Source organism: Macaca fascicularis, chromosome X, assembly GCF_037993035.2.
Source record: "Macaca fascicularis isolate 582-1 chromosome X, T2T-MFA8v1.1".
Taxonomy (NCBI): domain Eukaryota; kingdom Metazoa; phylum Chordata; class Mammalia; order Primates; family Cercopithecidae; genus Macaca; species Macaca fascicularis.
In genome coordinates this window covers 49,936,695-49,959,974 of record NC_088395.1, presented here as the reverse complement: position 1 = coordinate 49,959,974, position 23,280 = coordinate 49,936,695, and the positions used below count along the sequence as shown (strand labels likewise).

The following is a 23,280-nucleotide window of genomic DNA, read 5'->3' as shown; positions in this document are numbered from 1 at the left end:
ATGAAATACTTAGGAATAAATCTCAGAAGATATGCAAGACCTGTATGTACATTGAAAACTACAAAATATTGCTGAGATAAATGGAGTACAACCTACATAAAGATATCTTGGTATACTGTATATCATTATATCTCAATAAAGCTGATAAAAATTGATAAAAATCACATGTTCTCAAGGTGGAACAGAATCTCACAAATCATCAGACCCACCTTTGGCCCCTTTGTTACTCTGATGCTCCTGATTTTAAGCTGAAGAGGAGTAAGCTGAAGTGACCCCATCTGTTCACCTTCCAAATGGAATGAGCTACACAAAACTGCTGACTGACTTATTTCAACCTGCTGAGTGCCCTAGAGAGTACATATATTTTGTTGTACATGACACAATTTTGAGTCATTGTACATATTGATATAGTTCAAGAAAGGTTTTCCCCTGAACTTTGGAGACTTGGTCACTAACAAATTGAGGCAGAATAAAGGTATCCTATGTGCGGTCTGTGGGAGTCTGCTGCTGAAGGAGGAATGGAAAAGAGAGGGCTTGTGGAACTGAACAGTGTGATGGCAGAAAGAATGAGCCTCGGAGACAAGTGCCTGGTACACAGTAAGTGCTCTGAAAACTTAGCTTAAAATAATATTTTGTTTAAAAGTTAAAAATAAATACAATTCAGAATTTGCCATAATCTTGATTAGATCTGGGTAGAAAAAGATCTTTATATCGGGATGAGTTTGATAAACAGATTAATAGCATAAACAAGACTTCAGGGGACATGATAAATCCACTTAATTAACCTTATGGGCCACTCAGTAAGAACCTATTTGCAGCTTAGTATAGATCGCACAGACTGTGGAAATAGACTGCATTCAAATCCTAACATCACAAGTTAATAGCCACATAACCCTGGGCAAGACACTAAATCTCTGTGTGACTCAGTTTCTTCATCTATACAATGGAGTGAAAACAGTATCCGCCTCATAAGGTGGTTGTGAGGATTTATGAGTTAATATTTGTAAGCTGCTTAGAATAAAGCCTGGCACACAGTTCATCCTATTTAAGTAAAATATAAATAATTAAATTGCTACTTGTTCATTACAGCTGTAACTGAAAAAATCTATTTCAAGCTACACTTTTCACTAACATGCAGTGACTTTACTTACAATTGGATAGAATTCATGAAGTTTCTTTACAAAAAGTAATCTCTTACCTACTCCTCCTGTGATAACTATTTCTGAAGAACATATCTTAGAAGTAGTTTACTGCTTCGATTTGAACGAAAGCAGCTCTATTTTTCTCAACATTGTTTGACATTTTCTGGCACATTGCTGGTGCTCAATAAATGGTTGCTGGACAAACATCCTTCCAGGCCAAAGCAACTGTACCATACTTTATATTGTTATTTATATAGTCAGAGTTAAAAATGCAACATGCATTACCTCCAAATAGGGAATAAAGAGGACAGTTACCACCTAACTGGTTAACAAGTTTCAGTGAATTTGCCCAAGATAAGAAAGGTGCTAGTTTACTTCAAAAGCAGCAGAATTAAAGTTTTGGTTTCTGTCGAAATGATGATGCAATGCAGGCATTCCTTAGCTCTTCTTAGTGATAACAAGAAAAAAAAGACAGACTTAAACCTGGTCCACAAACAAGAAGAACATATATTTACTATATCCTAAACGGCCTCAGTAGAAAACAGCACAGGTCTTCGGAATAACTCTGACATGGAATTCACTGGTCGTCCCTCTTTTGCAGGGAATACTGATTTGTAATATTTGTCCTGAGATGGCCTTCTAAGGATGGAAATCAAATTCCCTTTTTTCAAATATAAGGCCAGAATTAAGAAACAGGAAATATCTTCTTGCTCTGAGTGGTCAAGGTGAGAAGTTAAAAACATCTTCTCTCCAGATAACAAGTAAAGTACCTTCAAAAGAAGCTGTCTGGTTTATGTACACATATGTACACATATATGGATTGGGGCTTTTCAGCACAGAGCATGCTATCAGTTACATATGGTTACCACTCTGTCCCACATACTGCTCGATATATCTGTTCCTCCTCTTTTCTAGACTAGTTTTCCATTACTATGACAGCCACCTGTTTTAACAGTATCTTCTGAAATCCTAATCAGCTTCTCATTGGCCCTTAAACCACATACTTCCCAAAAAAGAGAGATGAATAAATGTAAAATGTCTTGCTCTTCGCCTCTCCAGTCTCAAAGGAAGGGCTGTTTTAACATGACTTGTTCGTTCTTGCACCTATCCTTTTACACAAGTCATCCTAATCTGCCCAGAGTCACTTGTTCTTACCTCTCTACCCTACCTCAATTCAAACACTTCCTTAAAAATATGTTTCAGGTCAATTTATGTCTCTCACTTCCTTCACCTCTCAGCTCCTTCTGGAGTCACTGGCTGCTCATTAAGTCTGTACCCCTTTTACCACCATGTATAGGACTGACCCAGGTATGTCAATTCCCTATTATCATTCTAATATTGGATTGTTAGCTCATGCTACAGCCCCTAGGCTTAAGATGGCACCAGATCAGTCTGTTATTAGCACTATACCTGGACTGGGCCAAGAAGAGGGTGGGGGCTTTCATTGTCATGGCAGAAAATACGGGACTGGGCCAGACTTGAAATTAAATAGGTCAAATTTTCATTTGGGGGAAGCTCAAGGTGAGAATGACATTTAAAGCCTAATCAACTAAAGACCACCAAGGACAAGCCCGTAGTCTGACAGAGTCTGATCTGTTCACTCTTTCATAAGGACAATACTCCAGAGGAATCATGGAATGTGCTCAACAAGAGGGAGGAAAAAGCTTCTTATAGGTTCCTGGTGAAAGATTCTGAGGAAGGCCTAAGAAAAGCAGGGATCAGTTCTGGACTGGTTATGATTTATGAGGCAGGAACAGGAGAAGCAGGAATAAAGTAGGGATTTGCTGCTGTTATGGGCAATTGCAGCTCAGCAATTGGGAATCTCCAGTAATACATGGGAAGAGCCAAGTGGGTCTTGAAGCATCATTGATAAGAAAGCAGTAGCCATTGAAAGAGGGTGTCTTCATGGCATTTTCCAGCTGCTGCGTGACATTGGGAGAAATGGTGTTTCCTGTTAACCTTGCAATTGTCTCAGCCCCATTAACAGCAGAAGCTGCCTTTTTATTTTTCAGTCCCAGTTGGATCCTTATGTCATGTACCTTTTTGACTCTTTCAATAAAATAGACATGGATGTTATGCATCTTTTACTTTATTTTTATTCATGCAAATGTTTAGATCTGGGAAAAATTATATAACCAAGAAGGACCTGTACTGTATCTCTACTGACTTTGAAAGCTTAGGTAGAAAACTGAAGACTTAAAGGACACACGGAAGCTTTTCACTGCTTCTTCCTGTTGAAGGTCATGACTTTTCACTAGGAGAGAAGATATGGGAAATGAATATCTTGCTACTTAGATGATGTCAAAGAATAGGATGTAGTTTTTCTGGAGAATCACTTAAGATCTTAGAATAATGGACTTCTGGCCATTATTCTGGCCAGACTAAATGGAGGAAATTTCACAAAGAGCAGGAAGAAATGATTTCGCTGTAGATTCACTAACATGATAAATATGGACTGAAAGGGAAATGTTAAGAGAAGGAAAAAATACCACCAACTGTGACAAAGAAAAACCATACTGGAAAGGATATTCACTGCTTCTCAAGAGAAAACAAGGCAAAAAAGCCAGAAATCATACCTAGGGCTAGAGAAGTCTACATACTGATTTAATAGGACTGGTAACAAAGTTATTAGGATGCTTGAAACAGCAAAAAGCAAAAATAATCTCACAGTTATGATCATCAAGAGCTGGTGAGATGGCATCTGGCACTCGATTATAGAAGGCAATAGTGTAATGGTTAAGGGAGGTGCTTTCAAGCCAGGCCGACCAGGGTTCAACTCTCTGTGTTGCCTCTTGTCATGTGATCTTGGTCAAGATATTTGCCCTCTCTGAACCTTAAGTGACCCATGGATCAATTGGGTATTAGAATACTTACTTCACTAAGCTGTTAATGAAGATTGAAGTTTAGAATGCATTTAAATATCTATCATAGAGTATGTCACACAGTAGGTGGCCATTATCATCATCATCATCATCATCTGTAATAAAAAGGTAGCACTTCCTTATGGAATTTAACAAACCAGAAGGTAAAAACATTTGTCAATAATAAAAGCGAAGAGAAAGAAGTAATGTGTTACTGGATCACACTACGAACTACCCTGGAATAGAAGAAAGATGTAGTATCGAATTCTGTTCCTCCTGCTTCATACTTCTTTTCTCATCTAAACAGGCATGGGCAACCTGGTGTGCGTGGACACACATGTTTTCCCTCCTCTGTTTTGTGTGTCTTGGGACACATAATCCCACCTAATCTGAATTTGGAAGTCATGCTGACCTGTGAGAGGTCAGGTTTTAGTAGAGGGAAGGGTACAGAAGCCAGATTTCATGAGCTGAAGACTGAAAGATAAGGAAGTATAGATGGCTCTTTTAACATACTTTGAAATAAAGTATGAGAAAAAGATATCCCATTAGCCTATGGGGACTGTAGGATTAAAAAGAAGATTTTGGGGGAGGAAATGAAAGAGGGATTCTTGGACATGTCTGCAGGCAGAAGTAAAAGCTCTTTGAGAAAAACACTAAAGATACGAGACAGAGAACGGAGATGATTAATGGAACAGAATATCTTAAAAGATGCATCAGGGGATAGGTAAAAAGGAAAATGAGGTTAGCTTTGGAAAAGATGATATTAAAAGAATAAAGGTGAAAGTACCCATGGAAATAAATGTTTGGATGAGAAAGAGAAAGTTTATGACCAATGGGCTCTCCCTTTTCTCCAGTTTCCCTCAGCAGGTACTCTATATAACTATATATCTATATAACTAGATTACCTGCTGAGAGGAAGCTGGGGATAGAGAGGACTAAGTTAGGAGGCCTGAGGGGTGTGGTAAGAAAATGGAACAGTTGCTGTGGGAAATTGGAAAATAAAACAACCAGGAATGTGTAAAAAAGGATTAGTGAACAGCCGTTGAGGATCCAGCTGTGGTTAGAAATCACAGTTTGGTCATGGATATAATCAGCATGGTGAGGCAATTTTCCCTAGTACTTACTCAGCGGCCTGGGAACAGAACAGAAAAAAACAGATGCTGAAGTCTATCTAGGTTTGGAGATTGGCAGGGCAGGTGCAGTGGAACAAGAAGGACATGAGGGAATTGAGGATACTGTGGGAATTAATATCAAATGGTTGGCAGGGTCAAGTGGGGGTGGGAAATGCTTGCTGGGTGGGAAAGAACATACAAGCAGGAGAAGGCTGGAAGACTTCCTGGGAGAAAGGGGAAGGAACTAGAAGCACTGATGATGTCAAAGAGGTTCTGTGAGAGTCAGGGAATAGGAGATGTGAAAGGCTAGAGGTTTTAGTCAAAAACCTGAATTTCAGAGTTTAAGTATCAGAAGTAGAACAGTTCCAGATGGTGACATGATTAATAAGTGTGCCCATATGAAGAGGTTGCTGAAGCAGAGTGAAAATGGAGGTCATATTATCATAGGTCAAGGAAATATCATGCTGGGACATCTGATGATGCATCAAGGAGGCCACTGGCATGGTCTGGGATGATACAAGGAGTCAGAGGAGCATAGAAGACTAAGCTAGGTTCCAGAGGCCTCATAGAATGAGAGCAAGTAACCTAAAGATAGGTCTGTGCCAATGAAAAGAATAGGCATAATAACTGATAGCATGCATGTCAAAGAATAAGGGAAAAGGAAAGTCGTTGAACAACATTCTGGCACAGAAGCTAGCTTAAGATTGAGGAATTATCAGCAAATGAACAGGCTCCACTTAAGATGGTTGTGGAGAAAACAGTGTCATCAAGGGAAAGAGTTCTGGAAAAAAAATGGCTGCAAATATACAGACATGCTTGACCAAGGAACAAGAGTTCTGGGAGGGCGCAGGAGATCTGAGAAGGGAATGTCAGCCAGGAAATACCATGCTTATGAAAGGGGAAGGTCTGTGTTGCATTTATAAAAGGAAAATTCCATCCTTTCGGATGCTGAGGAAGCAATGAGAGGAACTACAAACTTTGTAACTAAGTTTGACCAAGAAAGAAGAACTGATTGGTAAAAGTAGAAGTGAAAGAAACTTTAGGAAATATGGCCATGTCATTTTAAGTATTGTTGGGTAATGACCACAAACAAACAAACAAAAACAATAGGGAATGAAGGTATTCCCCAGATACTGAGAATGAGAATTTCTACAAGAGACCGCAGTGACCCTTAAGTGGACTAATGTGTAAGAGGAATAAAATATTTGGGAGGATAGGTCTCATAATAGTATCAATTCCCCATGATCTTGAAGGAAAAAAAAGGAGAAGTGACTAAAGAACACAACATAAGCTACCCAGAAAACATGCTTTTACACTACAGGAACTAATGTAGCTATAGCAGGTGCAGATTTTTCAAACTAAGATCATCTACCCTAAGTAGAAGATATATGTGAACAGGTGACGACAGAGAGAGCAAGTGAGCAAGCAAGTAGAATGACTCAGTTCCTATTTCTATTTCATCTTAAATGATAAGAATAATTTTTCAAACTGGAAACAATAGCACGAATGTGAATAAGAGTTCATCACAGCCCACCTGATGAAGAGATAATGAGAGTAGCAAGCAGTTTCAAATGAACTTGGACCTGTGGGCCCAGATAAAGTATATCTTATAGTACTGAGACAACCTACTTTCCTGATTGAGAGGCCACTGCTGGTAATCTCTGAAAAAAATCATAGCAGACTAGAAAAATTGGGCTGTTACTTGTAAAACTAAAAAGCTGGGGCATTTCTGAAATGGCTCAGAAAACAAAGACTGCTCATCTTGATGGGAAAAAATCAGTTTATAATGAACTAGTAAACAGATGGTTATGAACAATGATCAGGTCATGAGAATCATAGATTGAGGTAATGGAACGAAGTGTTTTTGAGTTTCAGTAAGTCACTGAAGACATTTTTTCCCTATAGAATATGTTCATATGAGACAGGTATGTCCTGTCCTGAACAAGGAGGATGATTTATGATTGATCAAATAACCTTACTCAATAAGAATGCCACCAGAACAAACTATTGCTAAATGCAACAACTGGGATAAATCTCAAATAAATTATGCTGAGAGAAAAAAACTAATCTCAAAAGGATATATACTGCACAATTCCATTTATGTGACATTTGTGAAATAATATAATTGTAGAGATGGAAAACAGATTAGTGTTTGCCAGGGATTAGGGATGAGGAGGAGGAAGGCATGTGGCTATATAAAGGGATAGCAAAAGGAAATCTTGTAGTGATAGTAAAGTCTCTTGATCATAGTGGGGATGGTTACACATAGCTACATGTGATAAAGTTGCATGGAGCCTCTCTCATTTCTTTCTCTCTCCCTCCCTCCCCCTATTCGCTTTCTCTCTCCCTCTCCACCTCTCTATCAATAAGCCCAGTCCCGTGGATTGTATCAATGTCAGTTTCTTGGTTTCAATATCGTACTATAGTTTGTAACATGCTATCAGTGGAGGAATCTGGAGGAAGGGTACATGAGACTTCCCTGTACATTTGTTTGCAGTAACCCTAATTATCTGAATCAATTACTGTGTTTAAATAAAAAGCGTTTTTAAAGAATACCAATTAATGGATCAATGTCAACCTCACAAAAGATCAACTTGCATGCTTCAGGGCTCTATACTTGGCATTACTGAAATACCGCCAAGTTAGAAAAGACAGTGGAAGCATGATCATAAAATTCATGAATGATATAAAACATGGAGACACAGCTAATCTGTTTCAAATAGAACTAGAATCCAAAAATACCAACAGGCAAGGCTAGGAACTGAAAGGTAATGGAGATAAAGGTAGAACTCACCATCATACCCGCAGCATGCAACACAGTGCCTGGCACAAAGAAAACTCAAAAATTATGTAGTGAAAAAATCAGTGGATGCAAGTTTTAAAATGGTTAAAAGGGTTTAATGGGACTTCATCTAAAAAGCTCTTCAGTCAACAGAATGATAATATTCCCTCAAACTGGCGGAATATTCCACTTTATTAACAAGGTATGTATTTTTTTTCTTTTATAGAGATAGAGTCTCACTTTGTCACCCAGGCTGGAGTGCAGTGGTGTGATCTTGGCTCACTGCAGCCTCCACCTCCAGGGTTCAAGTAATTCTCATACCTCAGCCTCCTGAGTAGCTGGGATTACAGGCGCATGCCACCATGCCCAGCTAATTTTTTGTATTTTTAGTAGAGACAGGGTTTTGCCATGTTAGCCAGGCTAGTCTCGAACTCCTGACCTCAAGTGATTCACCCGTCTCGGCCTCCCAAAGTGCTGGGATTACAGGCATGAGCCACTGCGCCTGGCCACAAGGTATGTATTTTTTAAGAGAGAGGAGAGGTAAACATTATACTATTGTTGTGCTCTGTACTAGCTCAATTGCCTATACAGGACCAAGTCAATTCCTGAGGGCCACATTTTAATGAAGACATGAATGAACTTGAGTGTATCCCAAATAAGGCAACTAAGATGGTTAAATATCTGGAAATCGTGTCATATAAAGAACACTAGAATGAATGGAAGGTATGCAGTTTAAAAAAGATAAGACGTGGCAGATAGAAAGGACAATTTAGATAATAATTATAATGTAGGCTACAATATAATGATAATATTAAATACCTTGTTGTACGTAACATATCACTTTACCGCTTACAATGTGCTTTCATACATATGTCCTTACCTGTCCCGTATCTGAAAGGCTAGCAAGTGGGGAAAGGGTTATACCTTCTTCTGTGCAGTCACAGTGGTTAGAGATAAGAGACAGGTTTCAGCTCAATATAAGGAAGGATTTTCAAGCATTTTGATCTCCATGACAACGGAATAACAACAGCAAAACCAACAATAGGCTAGTAGACATTAGTACTATACATTTATTAGCTGATTTAATCATCCCAACAGTCCTGTGAGGCAGATACTATTGTCTCCATTTTACAGATGAGAAAACTAAAGCACAGAGGAGTAAAATGTGGCTATAACCACAGCTGGTCAAGTGTCAGAGCTAGAATTCAAATCCAAGCAGACCCACTCCAGAGTCACTACTTGTGGGGTAGCTGGAACAATCACCTGCCAAGGCCACTGCAGGGTGAGTGGCATGCCAGCCTTAGTCAGAGGCTGCACTAGATCAAAGGTAAGACAATAGGATTTTAGGAATCTTGGAAGATTCGGCCTGTATGGATTCAAAACCCAGTGTTGAACCCTTCTGGAAGTGGCATGGCTCCAGTCTAAGGCTGATATTAGCTCTAATGTCCTAAAGCAGATTGGTCCTAAAGCAGAGTGAAGGCAAGAGCATCAGGCTCAAAGAATTAAGACAGACCTTTGGAATAGTGGTACAGTTCTATACACATTGGGATTGGTTTTTGGCTTTCCCAGAATTTGTCAATTTGAAGATCCATTACAAGATCAGTCTCATCATAACCAAATCACAAAAGTATCTGTGTACTATTTACTATTCCAACCCCTGCCCCCATCAACTGATGCAACATATATTAAAATAGCAAAATTCACTACAGTTTGACAGTTTTAATTAACAAGTTCTCCCAGTTCAAACAACATAAATTGAGATTTCTACCTCTGGGGAAATAGAGCAGCAGGGTTTTCCTTCATTAAATATTGAAAAAAGAAAGAAACCTGCCATGTTGAAAGTCAATTTAATAGTTGTTAGGTTGAACTGTCTTTGGAGTATACAGTAAGTACATCATTAAAAGTAAAGACAGAATGTAAGATACTGAGTCAAATCTAGATGAATGTTTGAACAATAAATTGAACAGTGGAAAACACATTAAAGTCATTATAATAAACAATGAGTATTCAAAAGCAGTCAAATTATCTCAGACTTTTAACAGTGGCTATGCTTATGGTACCTCATGGGGGAGTCAAGGGCTGAGGGGTGACTATCTAAACAGCTAATCGGAAGCTGTAAAAAAAAAAAAATGCCAACTCTGTAAAACACAAATACTTTGTTGGGTGTCTACAAATATGTGTATTCCCATCCTCAGGGTTCTGGTTGGAGCTTAAGGGGTACAGGTTTCAACTAAGGGCCATAGAGCTTTGACTGTTTTAGAAACAGAGGCAACAGTCAGTCCACAAGATGAGACACAAGGCTGAGGTCGACACTGCCTACAAGGGGCATAACCTGGAAAATGCAGCTAGTTGGGTGGAATGGTGGTAGCACAGGGAGGGGTGGTGGGTAGGATTCTCTTATTTACTTAATTAGAGACTCTGAGAGGTTAAGTGACCTGTCCTGCGTAACACATGAAAGGCAAGTTAGTAACAGATCCCAGAGTTAAACCCAGGTCTATTTTCCTTTAAAAAAAAAAGAGCACTAGTCTATCAGTCATAAGAAACAGCTCTGCCACTAACCAGCCCAGTAACTCTGGACCAATTACAGCCTAAGGCTCAGTTTCCCCATCTACAAAAGAAGAGGGGTGGCATTTGGGGGAAAAGTTAGTTTTTTGATCTCATCTTATCCCAAAGGAAATGCCACAAAGATCCAATCTTTAACTGTAACTAAAATTATAACTGTTGCTATGAGAAATAGGTCCATCCCTAATATTTACAAGGCCGGGGCAAAAATACAAATATAGGCTCTTAATTCTCCTTCCTTCTCTCCACTACCCCACTCCTTCCTACACAGCTAGGAGCCTTGGCCGCCTGCGTGTAGACCACTCAGTCCACATAGCCAAGCTCCATCCATACATTTCTCCCACCACACAAGCACCCCCTTAGACCTAGAAGAGCTCACACATATGGCACAGTCTCTCCTTGAGAGGACAGATCCAGGGCAGAGGCCCTCACAAGCCCTGGAAGCACATTGAACAGAGATTCCTCAGCTTCCAAGTACCTAGAATATGGTCTAGAAGAGGGGTGTCCAATCTTTTGGCTTCCCTCAGCCACAAGAATTGCCTTGGGCCAGACATAAAATACACTAGTGATAGCTGATGAGCAAAAAAAAAAAAAAAAAGTTAAAATCTCATAATGTTTCAAGAAAGTTAATGAATTTGTGTTGGGCCACATTCAAAGCTGTACTGGGCTGCATGTGGCCCACAGGCTGCGGGTTGCACAAGCTTGGTCTAGAAGAAACAGGCAGGAGTTCTGGGTAGGCGCATCTCCTTGGCCCTTAGAATTCCTTGCTCTGTGTTGAGATATGTGTAAAGTACAAACCACAGAGGAAAAGGCTGATACATTTCACTACATAAAAGTGGAACACTCATGGACATTAAAATCAATTAAAAAACAAATATCAAAACTGAGAAGAAACCTGTGCAACATTATGAGAGTCACTATCCTTAAAAATAACTTATAAATAAATTAAAAAGTGACTGCCAATAAAGAACTGTCAATAATATAAGTATATGAAGAAAGTCCAACATCGTCATAAAGGAATACACTACAACAAAAAGCCCTTTTTGACTTACCAAATTGACAAGCATTTTCCAAACGAGAATACACAGGATTGGCAAGAGTTCAGTTGACTACTGGGGATAGTATACATTGATCAATCTTTACCCTCCTACCTATCCAATTCTACATTTTTAGAATTTATACTAAAGGAACATTAAGTATATACAGAAAGATTTAAGTATGAGGACATTCACTGTAGCACAGGTAATGATAGGGAACTATGGAAACAACTTAAATATCCAATAACAGTGGATTAAATAACTCGTGGTACATCAATAAAATGGAGTAGTCAAGTGTTATTGTAGGCTGGGCGCGGTGGCTCACACCTATAACACTGATGCTTTGAGAGGCCGAGGCGGGAAGATGGCTTAAGTTCAGGAGTTCAAGACCAACCTGAGCAACATAGTGAGAAACCATATCTACAAATAATTAAAAAATTAGCTGACCACCGGTGGCCTGCACCTATGGTCTCAGCTACTTGGGAGTCTGAGGTAGGAGGATGGCCTAAGCCCAGGTGGTCAAGACTGCAATGAGCTGTGATCGCACCACTACACTCCAGCCTGGGCGACAGAGTGAGACCTTGTCTCAAACAAAACAAAACAAAACAAAACACAAACACAAAAAAGTTATTGTAGATGAAGAGGTGACAATATAGAAACATATCTACAATGCAAAGATGAAAAAGATACTTTACAAAATGATGTGATCCATTTTTTATTAAAGTGACACACACACGGCCGAGCACGGTGGTTCACGCCTGCAATCCCAGCACTTTGGGAGGCCGAGGCAGGCTGATCACCTGAGGTGATCTGGGAGTTCAAGACCAGCCTGACCAACATGGAGAAACCCTGTCTCTACTAAAAATGCAAAATTAGCTGGGCGTGGTGGTGCATGCCTGTAATCCCAGCTACTCGGGAGGCTGAGGCAGGAGAATCACTTGAACCCAGGAGGTGGAGGTTGTGGTGAGCCGAGATCGTGCCATTGCACTCCAGCCTGGGCAAGAGCGAAACTCCGTCTCAAAAAAAAAAAAAAAAAAAAAGTTGCACACACACATCTAGAAGTCTATATGCATGGGTGTTAACAATGGTTCTCTCTCTTTTTAAATCTGGGATGTTAAAATTTTTTGTTTCTTATTTATATTTTCTAATTTTTAAAACTGGTTAAATACATATTACAATAACATATTACATTTATTTTTAATTTTTTAAAGAGAAGAACTACATTACCATTTTTTAACTAAGGGACTCAGCTACTGCAACATTCTATAAGAGTATCCATTTGTAGCTTTAACATTTTAGAATTCTATAAAAGGAAAAGCCAATTAACTGTGCGGGTGTCCTCTGGAGAGCAGGAAGGAGTCACTGAAGCATATTCTATGTTAATGGGGCAAAACTCTATTGGCATAAAACAAACAACTGAAAAAAAAAACCCACCTGGAAGACAAAGTCAGCCCATCTGCAAATATAGACTGGAGAGTTCTTCCTACTTAAGGGTATAGGTTCTTTTCTTTCCAGGTTTTATCTTGAAAAAATAGTCTTTTATTTCCCAATTTTTTTGTAATGCCAAATGACCTCCAAACAAAACCAAACCAATCCAGCTACAATCGGTAGCTGGAAGGGAAGGCCAGACTTGAACATAGTGGTATTGGTGGAGTGAGGAGAGTATTTTTTTTCCCACTTTTCCCACTTTAAGGTAGAGATACTTCTGTTAGAGTAACATTCCCAGCCTCTTTCTGCCCCTTTCTTTATTCTTCCCCATGGTAGGAGCTACAATTATTTGCCCAAGAGATTCGACAACAGAAATTCAAGTTATATCTAAATTTCAAGATGGGGCCATTTCCACTACAGTTTAAAAACAATTTATCTGCCTGCCCATTCAACTATGCATAACTAGAAACATATGCACAGGCATGAGCCATGTGTTTCATCACTTGCTGCCTGGCTGATCCAGGATGTCAGAAACCAAAAGACTTAGATAAGCAGTGTATTCTATGATTGGAAGTTTCTATGTATATGCAAGACAGAGGTCTGATGAGAACGGCATATCAACACAAATGGGCCCTTAAAAAACCTACATGTCAAGGTCTCTGACCTCTCTCCATGTTGTGCTGTACAGAGCTTCCGTTTTGTGAAGAGAAAAGCATGTCAGTTCAGTGACCTGTCACCCAGTTCTGCATGTTCCTTTGAGTATAGAGGGGACCTCTACTGAAATCCTATCCATCTTTCTCCAACCAGCTCAAATGTCACCTCCTTCCTAAACCTTCCACCCTCATGCTAGCTGCAAATAACCTCTTGTTCTCTTAAGATTCTAAGCCCTTTGTTTCTACCACTCCATTATATATGATTTTATGAACAGTCGCGTGTATACTGATGGCAAAGTCTAAGTCACTGATTTTTATATGAGCCACAGTATCAACACAATGTCTTACACAGTTATTCAATAGATGTTTATGGGACTAAAACCCTACAATGTACCTAAGTTTAACAGCTTCCTTGTTCCTTACCCCTTAATAATGCAAACATTAGAGAATAGGCCTAATGTCACCTTAGAGACTTAATGGCTACAACAGCAAACTTTAATCCAATGTATCTAATTTTTTGGCTTCTTCAGCTTTTAGTCTCATGTACATGATATAAGGATGAGATTATCACCCACCTCCAGGAGCTAGATGAAACTCTCTAGAGCAGTGCTGTCTAACAGAAATATGAAAATGTGAGCCACATACGTAATCTGAAATTTTCTGGATGCCACCTTAAGAAAAGCACAAAGAAACGGGTGAAATTAACTTTAACACTCTAATTTATTTGACCCAATATATCCAAAATATTACTTCAATGGACATAGAGAGTAAAAGGGTGGTTACCAGAGAATGGGAAGGGTAGTGGGAGACTATGGGGAAGGTAGGGATGGTTAATGGGTACCAAAAATAGCTAGAATGAATAAGACCTACTATTGGATAGCACAACAGGGTGACTATAGTCAATAATAATTTAACTATACATTTTTAAAGAACTAAAAGAGTATAATTGGATTGTTTTTGTAACACAAACAATGCTTGAAGGGATAGATACCCCATTCTCCATGATGTGATTACTATGTATTACATGCCTGTATCAAAACATTTCATGTACCCCATAAATATATACACTTACTATGTATCCACAAAAACTAAGAATTTTTTAAAAAGCAAAATATTATCATTTTAACATGTAATCAATACAGAACATTGTTGAGATATTTTACATTTTTTATCACACTGTCTTTGAAATCTAGTGTGTATTTTACACTTACAGTATATCTCAATTCATACCAAGAACTACTTATTAGCTGTGAAAGCTAGTTACTTAATTTCTCTTTGCCTCAGTTCCTCAACTTTAAAAGAGGGGTAATAATGGTATTTACCTTATAGAACTATATTGAGGTTTAATAATATAATATGTGGAAGGGCTTAGTACCTGATAAATTGTAAGGATTCAATAAATATTAACTACCATAATCCTCTACCATATCATCTACTTATGAAAAAACTTGAGCTAAAAAACCAAGTATATTTCCCAATTTCATAAAGCAAAGCAAATGCTGGTTCTACTCCCTGTCTTTTACATAGTTGTCTATTAAACCATGCAGGGCAGCTGGGAGCAATGGAAAATCATATTTTTTACCCATTTAAAATTCCAAAGTGCTAGCCAGATGGAGTTTGGGAGTCAGTCCAAAGAGCAACATTCTTCAAAATGGTAGCTTAGAGAAATGCCATCCAGCTGTGTTACACTAATGGTCCTTTCACCCTACCACTTCCTTTAAGCTCTGTCCCCATTTGCTGTAATATTTCATCCATGTTACTAAGTGAAAAAGTAACATAACTTCTTGTGTTTTACTCAGCATTATTTTGGGTTATTTTGTTGCTTTTTTAAGATGACTGGTAATATTGAATATTCTTGTATAAATGTGCAAAACGTCCAGCACCTAAGATGATTCAATCTTCGACATACTTGATTGTGCTCTTCAGGAAACTCAAAGCAGAAAAGATGTTATACAGAAGCGATAGCCAAATCAAAGGAATAATGGCCTGGGAATCAAGGAATCTGATTTCTGGCCTTGGGTCTATGAATAAATCACTACATTACCTTAGCCAACCCATTTACACTCCTGAGCTATATCTCAGTTTAAGATACATTTGCATACAGTATTTAGGACTAAGTATTAATATGCAATAACTCAACATAAAATTTTATCAAGTCTCAGCATTTTTGTCTGTTGCTCTTTAAACGTTCTGGCGGTAAGTTCTCCTTGAAAAAAAATCAGCATTGACAAAGTCTGGGGATAAGTTACTTTAATAGTCAAATAACCAAAACACCTAGAAAAGAAAATAAATGGGTCCATCTATCTGATATGCATGCTGTTACTAAAAGCCAAACAATTGTCATAACCTCTAGCTTTCAACTAGGTAGCAAGGTTAAGAATTACAGGACATCAGCATTAATACAAAGGGGCATCAATGGTCACCTCCATGGGTCTCCTGCCCTACCCAAAATTCCCTTCATGAAGATTCCTCAACTTCAGCATTACTGACATCTTGGGTCAGATAATTCTTCGTGGTAGGGAGTTGGCCTGTGCATTGTAGGATGTTTATCAGCTTACCTGGCTTGTTCCCACTAGATGCCAGTAACGCCTCCCCACAATTGTGACAAAAATGTCTCCAGACATTGCTAAATTTCCCCAGGGGGTAAAATTGCCCCCAGTTGAGAACCACTACTATGGATCCTGTCCATGATTACCCTAAATTTCTTTGGAATTAAGCTTTTACAGAGACTGGCAATTTTCAGTGTGTAACTGCTTATGCGATACAGCCTCATTAATACAACATGCAATGATACACTCTCATTGGCAATCTTTCCAATTAATTTGCATTTAATACACATACAGTAGAACATACTTTTGCAAAATGACCCATTACACTGCAGAGATTATCCATGTATCTTTTTCAGAGCCAAAATAATGTTTTCATATGAACAGTGATTTTGGTAGCTAATATTTTAGATTAAGATATTTATATTTTACAACCCATGATATATTTATTTAATGTTAGCACCCTGGCTTTAATTTACTGTCCAAAGTTTTCAATATACTACCCATCTACCACCCCATTCTCCTCCATCAAGCCCCCATACTTACTGTTACCATTGAACTGCTCATGTGTTCTGGTTCCCAGTGATTAAGCCCTATACTCAGCCACCCACCTTTTCACCTAAAGTACTAACAGAGGGTTATTCTATTTCCTTGGGTCTATGCATATAAGCAAACCGGGAAGGAGTACTAATGAGCCGCAAAATAACAGAATCAACCAAACATGTAAGGAATGTCTACTGTTTAATGCTATGGAGACACAAAAAGAAATAAATACAAGACATGAAAGAACCACAGAATTTAAAAAAAAAAAAAAAACACCATATCAACCACATGCCCAAAGTCATTCAGCTAGCTGATTTTATATGCTGATAGTGGAGCATCCAAATAAAAGTATCCTGATTACAGCTATTGATGAAAACTAGAGTTTAGAGCTACCTTTATAGATTTGGGACTCAACACCTGGAGAAAGAACACCAATCAGATAATGGTGGTTACGTCTAAGGATGAAGTTGAAGGGGCATTTTCACTTTTTACTCTAGATGCATCTATATTATTTTTTAATAGGAACATGTAATTGTGTGTTACTTCTATAATTAAAAAAAAAAAAAAGGTAAAGCCAGGAGTGTAGATGAAATCTCTGATGCAGTGAGTATAAAGAGAGAAAAGGCAAAGAACTTGACACCCCTGAATATGGACATAATTAGGAGGCAGGAGGAAACAAAAGTAATGGAGAAGCAGTGACAGAGGCAGGCAGAAAGGGAACTAGAGGAGTACAACTCTGTGGCCCAGGGAGGGAAGTTTCAAAAAGGAACTGAACAGTCAACACAACCCAAAATGGGGAAAGGTAGAGAAATAAGATGGCAGAACAAAATTTAGGTCAGAAAGAGGCCTCTTAAAAATCATAACCTCCTCCCTACATCACGTCCCTCAATCTCTGAGGAAATTGAGGCCCAGAAACATTAAGTGGCTGACTAGATAGGTATTGGTAGCCAGAAGATACAGCAAAGGGAGACCAGAACATGTTTATGGACGATAGCGAATGGGTCCAGTGGAAAGGAAGAGCAGAAGAAACCAGAAGAAAAGAGGTATAATTAAGTAAATAGTATCTATAATAAACAGACAGAGAAGGGACTGAAGCAGAAGTAGACAAAATAATACAACTTTTCCTCTGAGACTGGATAACTTGTTTCCTTTTTGTTTGGGTTGTTATATAAGGAGGTGAGAGAAGTCCCTCAAACTGAGTACCTGGATTTCCCCCAGAATTCTACCTTTGGCACCTTTTCCCTCTCAAAGTATACTCAAATCCTAGGCTTCATATATCATCTATACATGAAGAGTCCCCAAATCTCTACTAGAGACCAGACCCTCTCTATACCCCAGGCCACGGGATACATGTGGATATCTGATAGGCATCCAAATTCAAATCATCTCAACTTTGCTCCCACTCCAGCACTCTGTCTCAGTGGAAGGCCTCACACAATGAATGACTTCAGGCAAATTACTGACATCATCTCTCATTTTATCTTTGTAAGTAGATGAAAAAAAATGTGGTGGATGACAGTAAAGTTAGAGTCACAGCTGTTAGAAAAGCCTTACCCAGTGAGTGTTTGTTGATGGATAACAGTAAGTTTAAAAGTCTTGGCTGGGCGCGGTGGCTCATGCCTCTAATCCCAGTACTTTGGGAGGCTGAGGCGGGCAGATCACCTGAGGTCGGGAGTTCAAAACCAGCCTGACCAACATGGAGAAACCCCATCTCTACTAAAAATACAAAATTAGCCAGGCGTGGTGGCACATGCCTGTAATCCCAGCTACTCGGGAGACTGAGGCAGGAGAATCGCCTGAACCCAGGAGGTGGAGGTTGTGGTGAGCCGAGATCATGCCACTGTACTCTAGCCTGGGCAACAACAGGGAAACTCCATCTCAAAAAATAAAAATAAAAAAAAGAAAAAGAAAGTATTCAATTAGCCTGATTCAGAGCTATGCCAAATATAGCAGACAGACCATAAGGTGACCCCCAATGATGCCCACCTCCTGATATTCATGTCCTTGTTTAATCCCCTTTCCCTGAGTATGGGTGGGACATGTGAGTAGGTTCTAACCAATGGAATATGGCAAGGGTAATTGGAAGTCACTCCCATGACTAGATATATATGTGTATATTATTGATTCCTTCTTGCCATTGTGAGAGACAAACTGAGACTTTATCCCTCGCAAGCCTTGAAAAACAAGGTGCTGTTATATGAACTGCCTATGGAAAGACCATGTGACAGGGAATTACAGGCAGCCCCTAGGATCTGAGGGCCTCAATCCCACAACCACAAAGAACTAAATTCTGCCAACAATCACATGAGCTTGGAAGAGAACCCTGAGCCTGAGATGAGACCACCGGTTCTGCCAACACCTTGATTGCAGCCTGTGAGACCCTGAGCAGAGGACCAAGTTGAGCCATGACCATCTCCTGACCCATGGAAACTGCAAGATAATACATGTTTGTTGTTCTGAGCAATTAAGTTTGTGGTAATCCATTATGCAGCAACAGAAAACAAATATAGCAAATGATGTTTTATTAACTCCTTGAATAAAGGTATTTATGAAATATATGTGATAATAAAGCTAAAACTAACAAGAACAATAAATAAAAATTTAATTACATTAATATTTAAGTAAAGGCATAGAAAGGTTCTTGTTTAAAAAATTAGGACGGGCGTGGTGGCTCATGCCTTTAATCCTAGCACTTTGGGAGGCCGGAGTGGGTGGATTGCCTGAGCTCAGGAGTTCAAGACCAGTCTGGGCAACACAGTGAAACCCCGTCTCTACTAAAATACAAAAAATTAGCTGGGTGTGGCAGCATGTGCACGTAGTCCCAGCTATTCAGGAGGCTGAGGCAGGAGAATTGCCTGAACCCAGGGAGCGGAGGTTGCAGTAAGTGGAGATCGTGCCACCGCACTCCAGCCTGGGAGACAGAGCAAGATTCTGTCTCCAAACAAAAAAAATCAAAAGAGTAGCCAGGCACGGTGGCTCAAGCCTGTAATCCCAGCACTTTGGGAGGCCAACGCAGGTGGATCATGAGGTCAGGAGATCGAGACCATCCTGGCCAACATGGTAAAACCCTGTCTCTATTAAAAATACAAAAGAAAAAATTAGCTGGGCGTGGTGGCTCACGCCTATAAATGCAGCTACTCGGGAGGCTGAGGCAGGAGAATCGCTGAGGCAGGAGAATCGCTTGAACCAGGGAGTCGGAGGTTGCAGTGAACTTAGATCACGCCACTGCACTCCAGCCTGGCAACAGAGTGAGACTCCATCTTAAAAAAAAAAAAAAAAAATTGAAAGGGCGCTTATTTCAGCAGCACATATACTAAAATTAGAATGATACAGAGAAGATTAGCGTGGTCCCTGCACAGGGATGACATGCACATTTTTGAAAAAATTAGAAGAGAAAGGGACAGACAGAAACTTGGAGGGAAAAGCGGGTTCTGGGATCATTATGAGTTCAGAGTAAGAAATAATTATCCAAAATCCAATACTATTTGAGACCATATTAACAGGGTATAATGTACAAAACAAAAAGTCTTATTGTGCCACATGAACTGGTTGAATCAGATCAATAAATACTTCCTGGGTGACTCTACCTAAGGAATTAGGAGGAATGGAGGGATGTATAAACTATGTTCCCATCCCTAAAGTATCATCCACCCTATTGGGGAGCTAAGATAAACATATAAGAAAGTTAAACCATAATAAAGAAGTTAAATAACAGCTGAAGACAATGGCAGAAAAGATGTTATAAAGCTGGCATTACAATTTATCTGGCAACTAGTTAAAGGTAATAACAGAAGCAGGAGTTCAGAAGAGGGTGATAACATATCACATGATAAATATTATTAGTGTTTTGCAATATGATATAAAAGTGGTTGTATTTAACACTAGGATGCAATTTCACATTATTGAGCATAAGCACTCAAATTTTGAAAATGTGGAGATAAAGAAGCATTCAATCTGTGCTAGTTCATGGGGCTTTTGTAGTGGGAGACAACATTATGTTTTAAAGATGAGTAAATCTGGGCAAGAAAGGGTTAAATAATTTGCTCATGATTACAAGTCAGTAAGTCAACTATACTGAGAAGCAGATTTTCTCTTAGTTTAGTACACTAGTGAAAACACACATTATCTTTCTAAGTTACCTTAGTGGCTACTTTTGGTTAACAAAATATTTTCATTAAAATAATTTGAAATCCTACATTACCTTTTACTCTTCTTCTCCATTCAAAGTTGCCCAGTAGTCTAACTTTGTCATTTATTCCTTTGTGCTTTGTGATATCTCTCACATTTATCACTTCCTTTAAATTCCAAAGTTGACATCTTATATACAGGTCCTTAGAATGTTCTACACGAATCTTATTCAGCAATCTCTTAACTCATCACCCCAATTCCAGTCCTTCCTTTCCATCCGTCCTGCATAGTTCTGACTATGACAGTTCTCTGCTCAAAGCCCTTCAATTGCACCCCACTGTATATGGAATGAAGTATGAATCTTTTAGTTTTGAAGCCAGGATTGGATTCAAATCCTAGCTCCACCAATTCCTAGCTATGTGATCTGTGGCCTCATTTTCTAACGTGTTAAATGGGAATAATAACAACTGCCTCATAGGTCCTGGTGTTCCTGAGCCCCTGTTTATTCCTATTCCATCTGATTAGTACTCCACTCTCAAAAGTGTCCTCGTTTTGACAATTAAATCATTTGGTCAATAAAGCATTGTTACAAAGAGTTAATGAGACAATGTATATAAATATAACAGGTCTGGCATGCCACTTTCAAGTTCCCTCAAATGTACCTGGTACTTTGCTGGCTGAAATCATATCTCTGACATCTCCAGCTATAGAAGAACCTACCCATACTGCATGGTCTTCCCCACATGCCACCTCCTCACCTTTGTCTAACTTCTGTGGTAGTCCATGACTCTCTAACCATGTCTCTAACATAAGCTTGGGTTATGGTTATTAGTGCACATGTTTTAACTTCCTCAGAGACTAGCTTTTGGAAGGACAGTATCTGCTTCTGAATCTTCTTAGTCCCACACATAATACCTAATAGTGTCTTCCACACAGAAGATACAAAATCACTTATTTAAATTTAGAAAGAAAACAGAATTTTGGCTACAGAATTGTACTTCACTTACCCACAGGCTTTATTCAAGCCTCTGCTTTCTTACTCCCTTGAAATCATTTCACTTGCTCATTAGGGCCACAGCAATAGTACTCTAATAGGAAATTTCCTTCTTTCACAGCTGGCCATTACCTTGATTGATTGGGGGTGGCAGTGAAGAAGGGATTCTGGGAGCTACGGTCCTAGAAATACAGAATAACTAAAAGCACAGGTTCTAGAGGCAGACTGCCTCAGACTCAGGCTCTACCAGTTACAATTTCAGAATACGACCCAACCACTTTATGCCTCAGTTCCTATCTGCTACACCGTTACTGGAAAGATTAAATGAGATAATCCATGTAAAGCACTTTTAAAAGCACAATAGGCTGGGCATGGTGGCTCATGCCTGCAATCCCAGCACTTTGGGAGGCCAAGGTGGGCGATCACTTGAGGCCAGTTTGAGACCAGCCTGGCCAACATGGTGAAACTCTGTCTCTACTAAAAATACAAAAACTAGCCAGGCATGGTGGTGCATGCCTGTAGTCCCAGCTACTTGGGAAGCTGACGCATGAGAATTACTTGAACCCAGGAGGCAGAAGTTGCAGTGAGCCCAGATCATGCCACTGCATTCCAGCCTAGGTGACAGAACAAGACTCTGTCTCAAAAAAAAAAAAAGTACATGGTAAGTACTCATAAATGGTAGCTATTATTATTGGTTCTTTTCTCTTTCTTGACCTCAGTCAACTCAGAATACTTTATTATGGAGTAAGAAATGTAAGCAACATCCTCCATGCAGGGCAGTCAAGTACAGGCTTTGAGCACATACAAAGTCCAGCCCACTCAGAGCTCAGCATCTTCTCTGTCTTTCTAGGATGTCTGGTTTCTTCTCCCAATTCCTCCCTCCTTCATGCCTGGTCCAAGCTGGGGCCAGTTCTAACAGCTTCTGTGATCACCAACAAAGATAAGAATCTTTATGCCTCGTTCTCTAGGCATAACCTCCAGGTCCAGGTTCAACTGCAAACCAAATTCCAGGCAGCTCCTCATATTCTGGTTCCCACAACCAGAAAAAATATTGCAAAAGTTGCATTCTTTATGATTCCAGTCTTTCTACCCCTGACTCCAGTCTTTCTATAGCCTGAAATTACATAGCCTTTTCTTTTCTCACAATTGTTCCCATTACTCCAGTCTCTACCACCTGCCCGATTATATATCTTTCTCAATCAACATCCTAGAGTAAAACCTGTCTTGTGTTCTACCACCTATCTCCTGGCTAAAACCCCAAATGTTAGAGAAGGAGGGTCACTTAACACAGGATAGTGACTCTTGTCTCTGAACATCCACAACTGGGTGAAGGAACTCTTCATTATGCCAAACCAAGAGGACACTCTGACAGACAACCCTTTGACTTCTTGTGTCTCAGACAAAAGCCCTTTTTGGGGGGAGACTGAGCTAGAAGGGGCCTTAAGAATTTGAAGATTTAACTTAATCCAAACATTATAAGGTAAATATCAGG

At 39.4% G+C, this 23,280-nt stretch overlaps 1 protein-coding gene and 1 non-coding gene across 6 annotated transcripts in view; one reads left to right on the top strand and one right to left on the bottom strand.

Annotated features, from left to right (window-relative positions):
• Positions 1-23,280, bottom strand: part of CLCN5 (chloride voltage-gated channel 5) — a 160,631-nt gene that overhangs the window by 122,156 nt on the left and 15,195 nt on the right. For 2 of the 5 annotated variants that reach the window (XM_045384157.2, XM_045384159.3), the window contains exon 4: positions 14,153-14,248. The exons of the other annotated variants lie outside the window; for them this stretch is intronic. In XM_045384157.2, coding sequence (XP_045240092.1) covers positions 14,153-14,248 — 96 coding nt within the window. The remainder of the gene's footprint in view (positions 1-14,152; positions 14,249-23,280) is intronic. 5 annotated transcript variants of the gene reach the window in all.
• LOC123571446 (U6 spliceosomal RNA) lies at positions 19,956-20,062 on the top strand. The gene has a single exon (XR_006695609.1). It is a non-coding gene; the product is annotated as a U6 spliceosomal RNA (small nuclear RNA).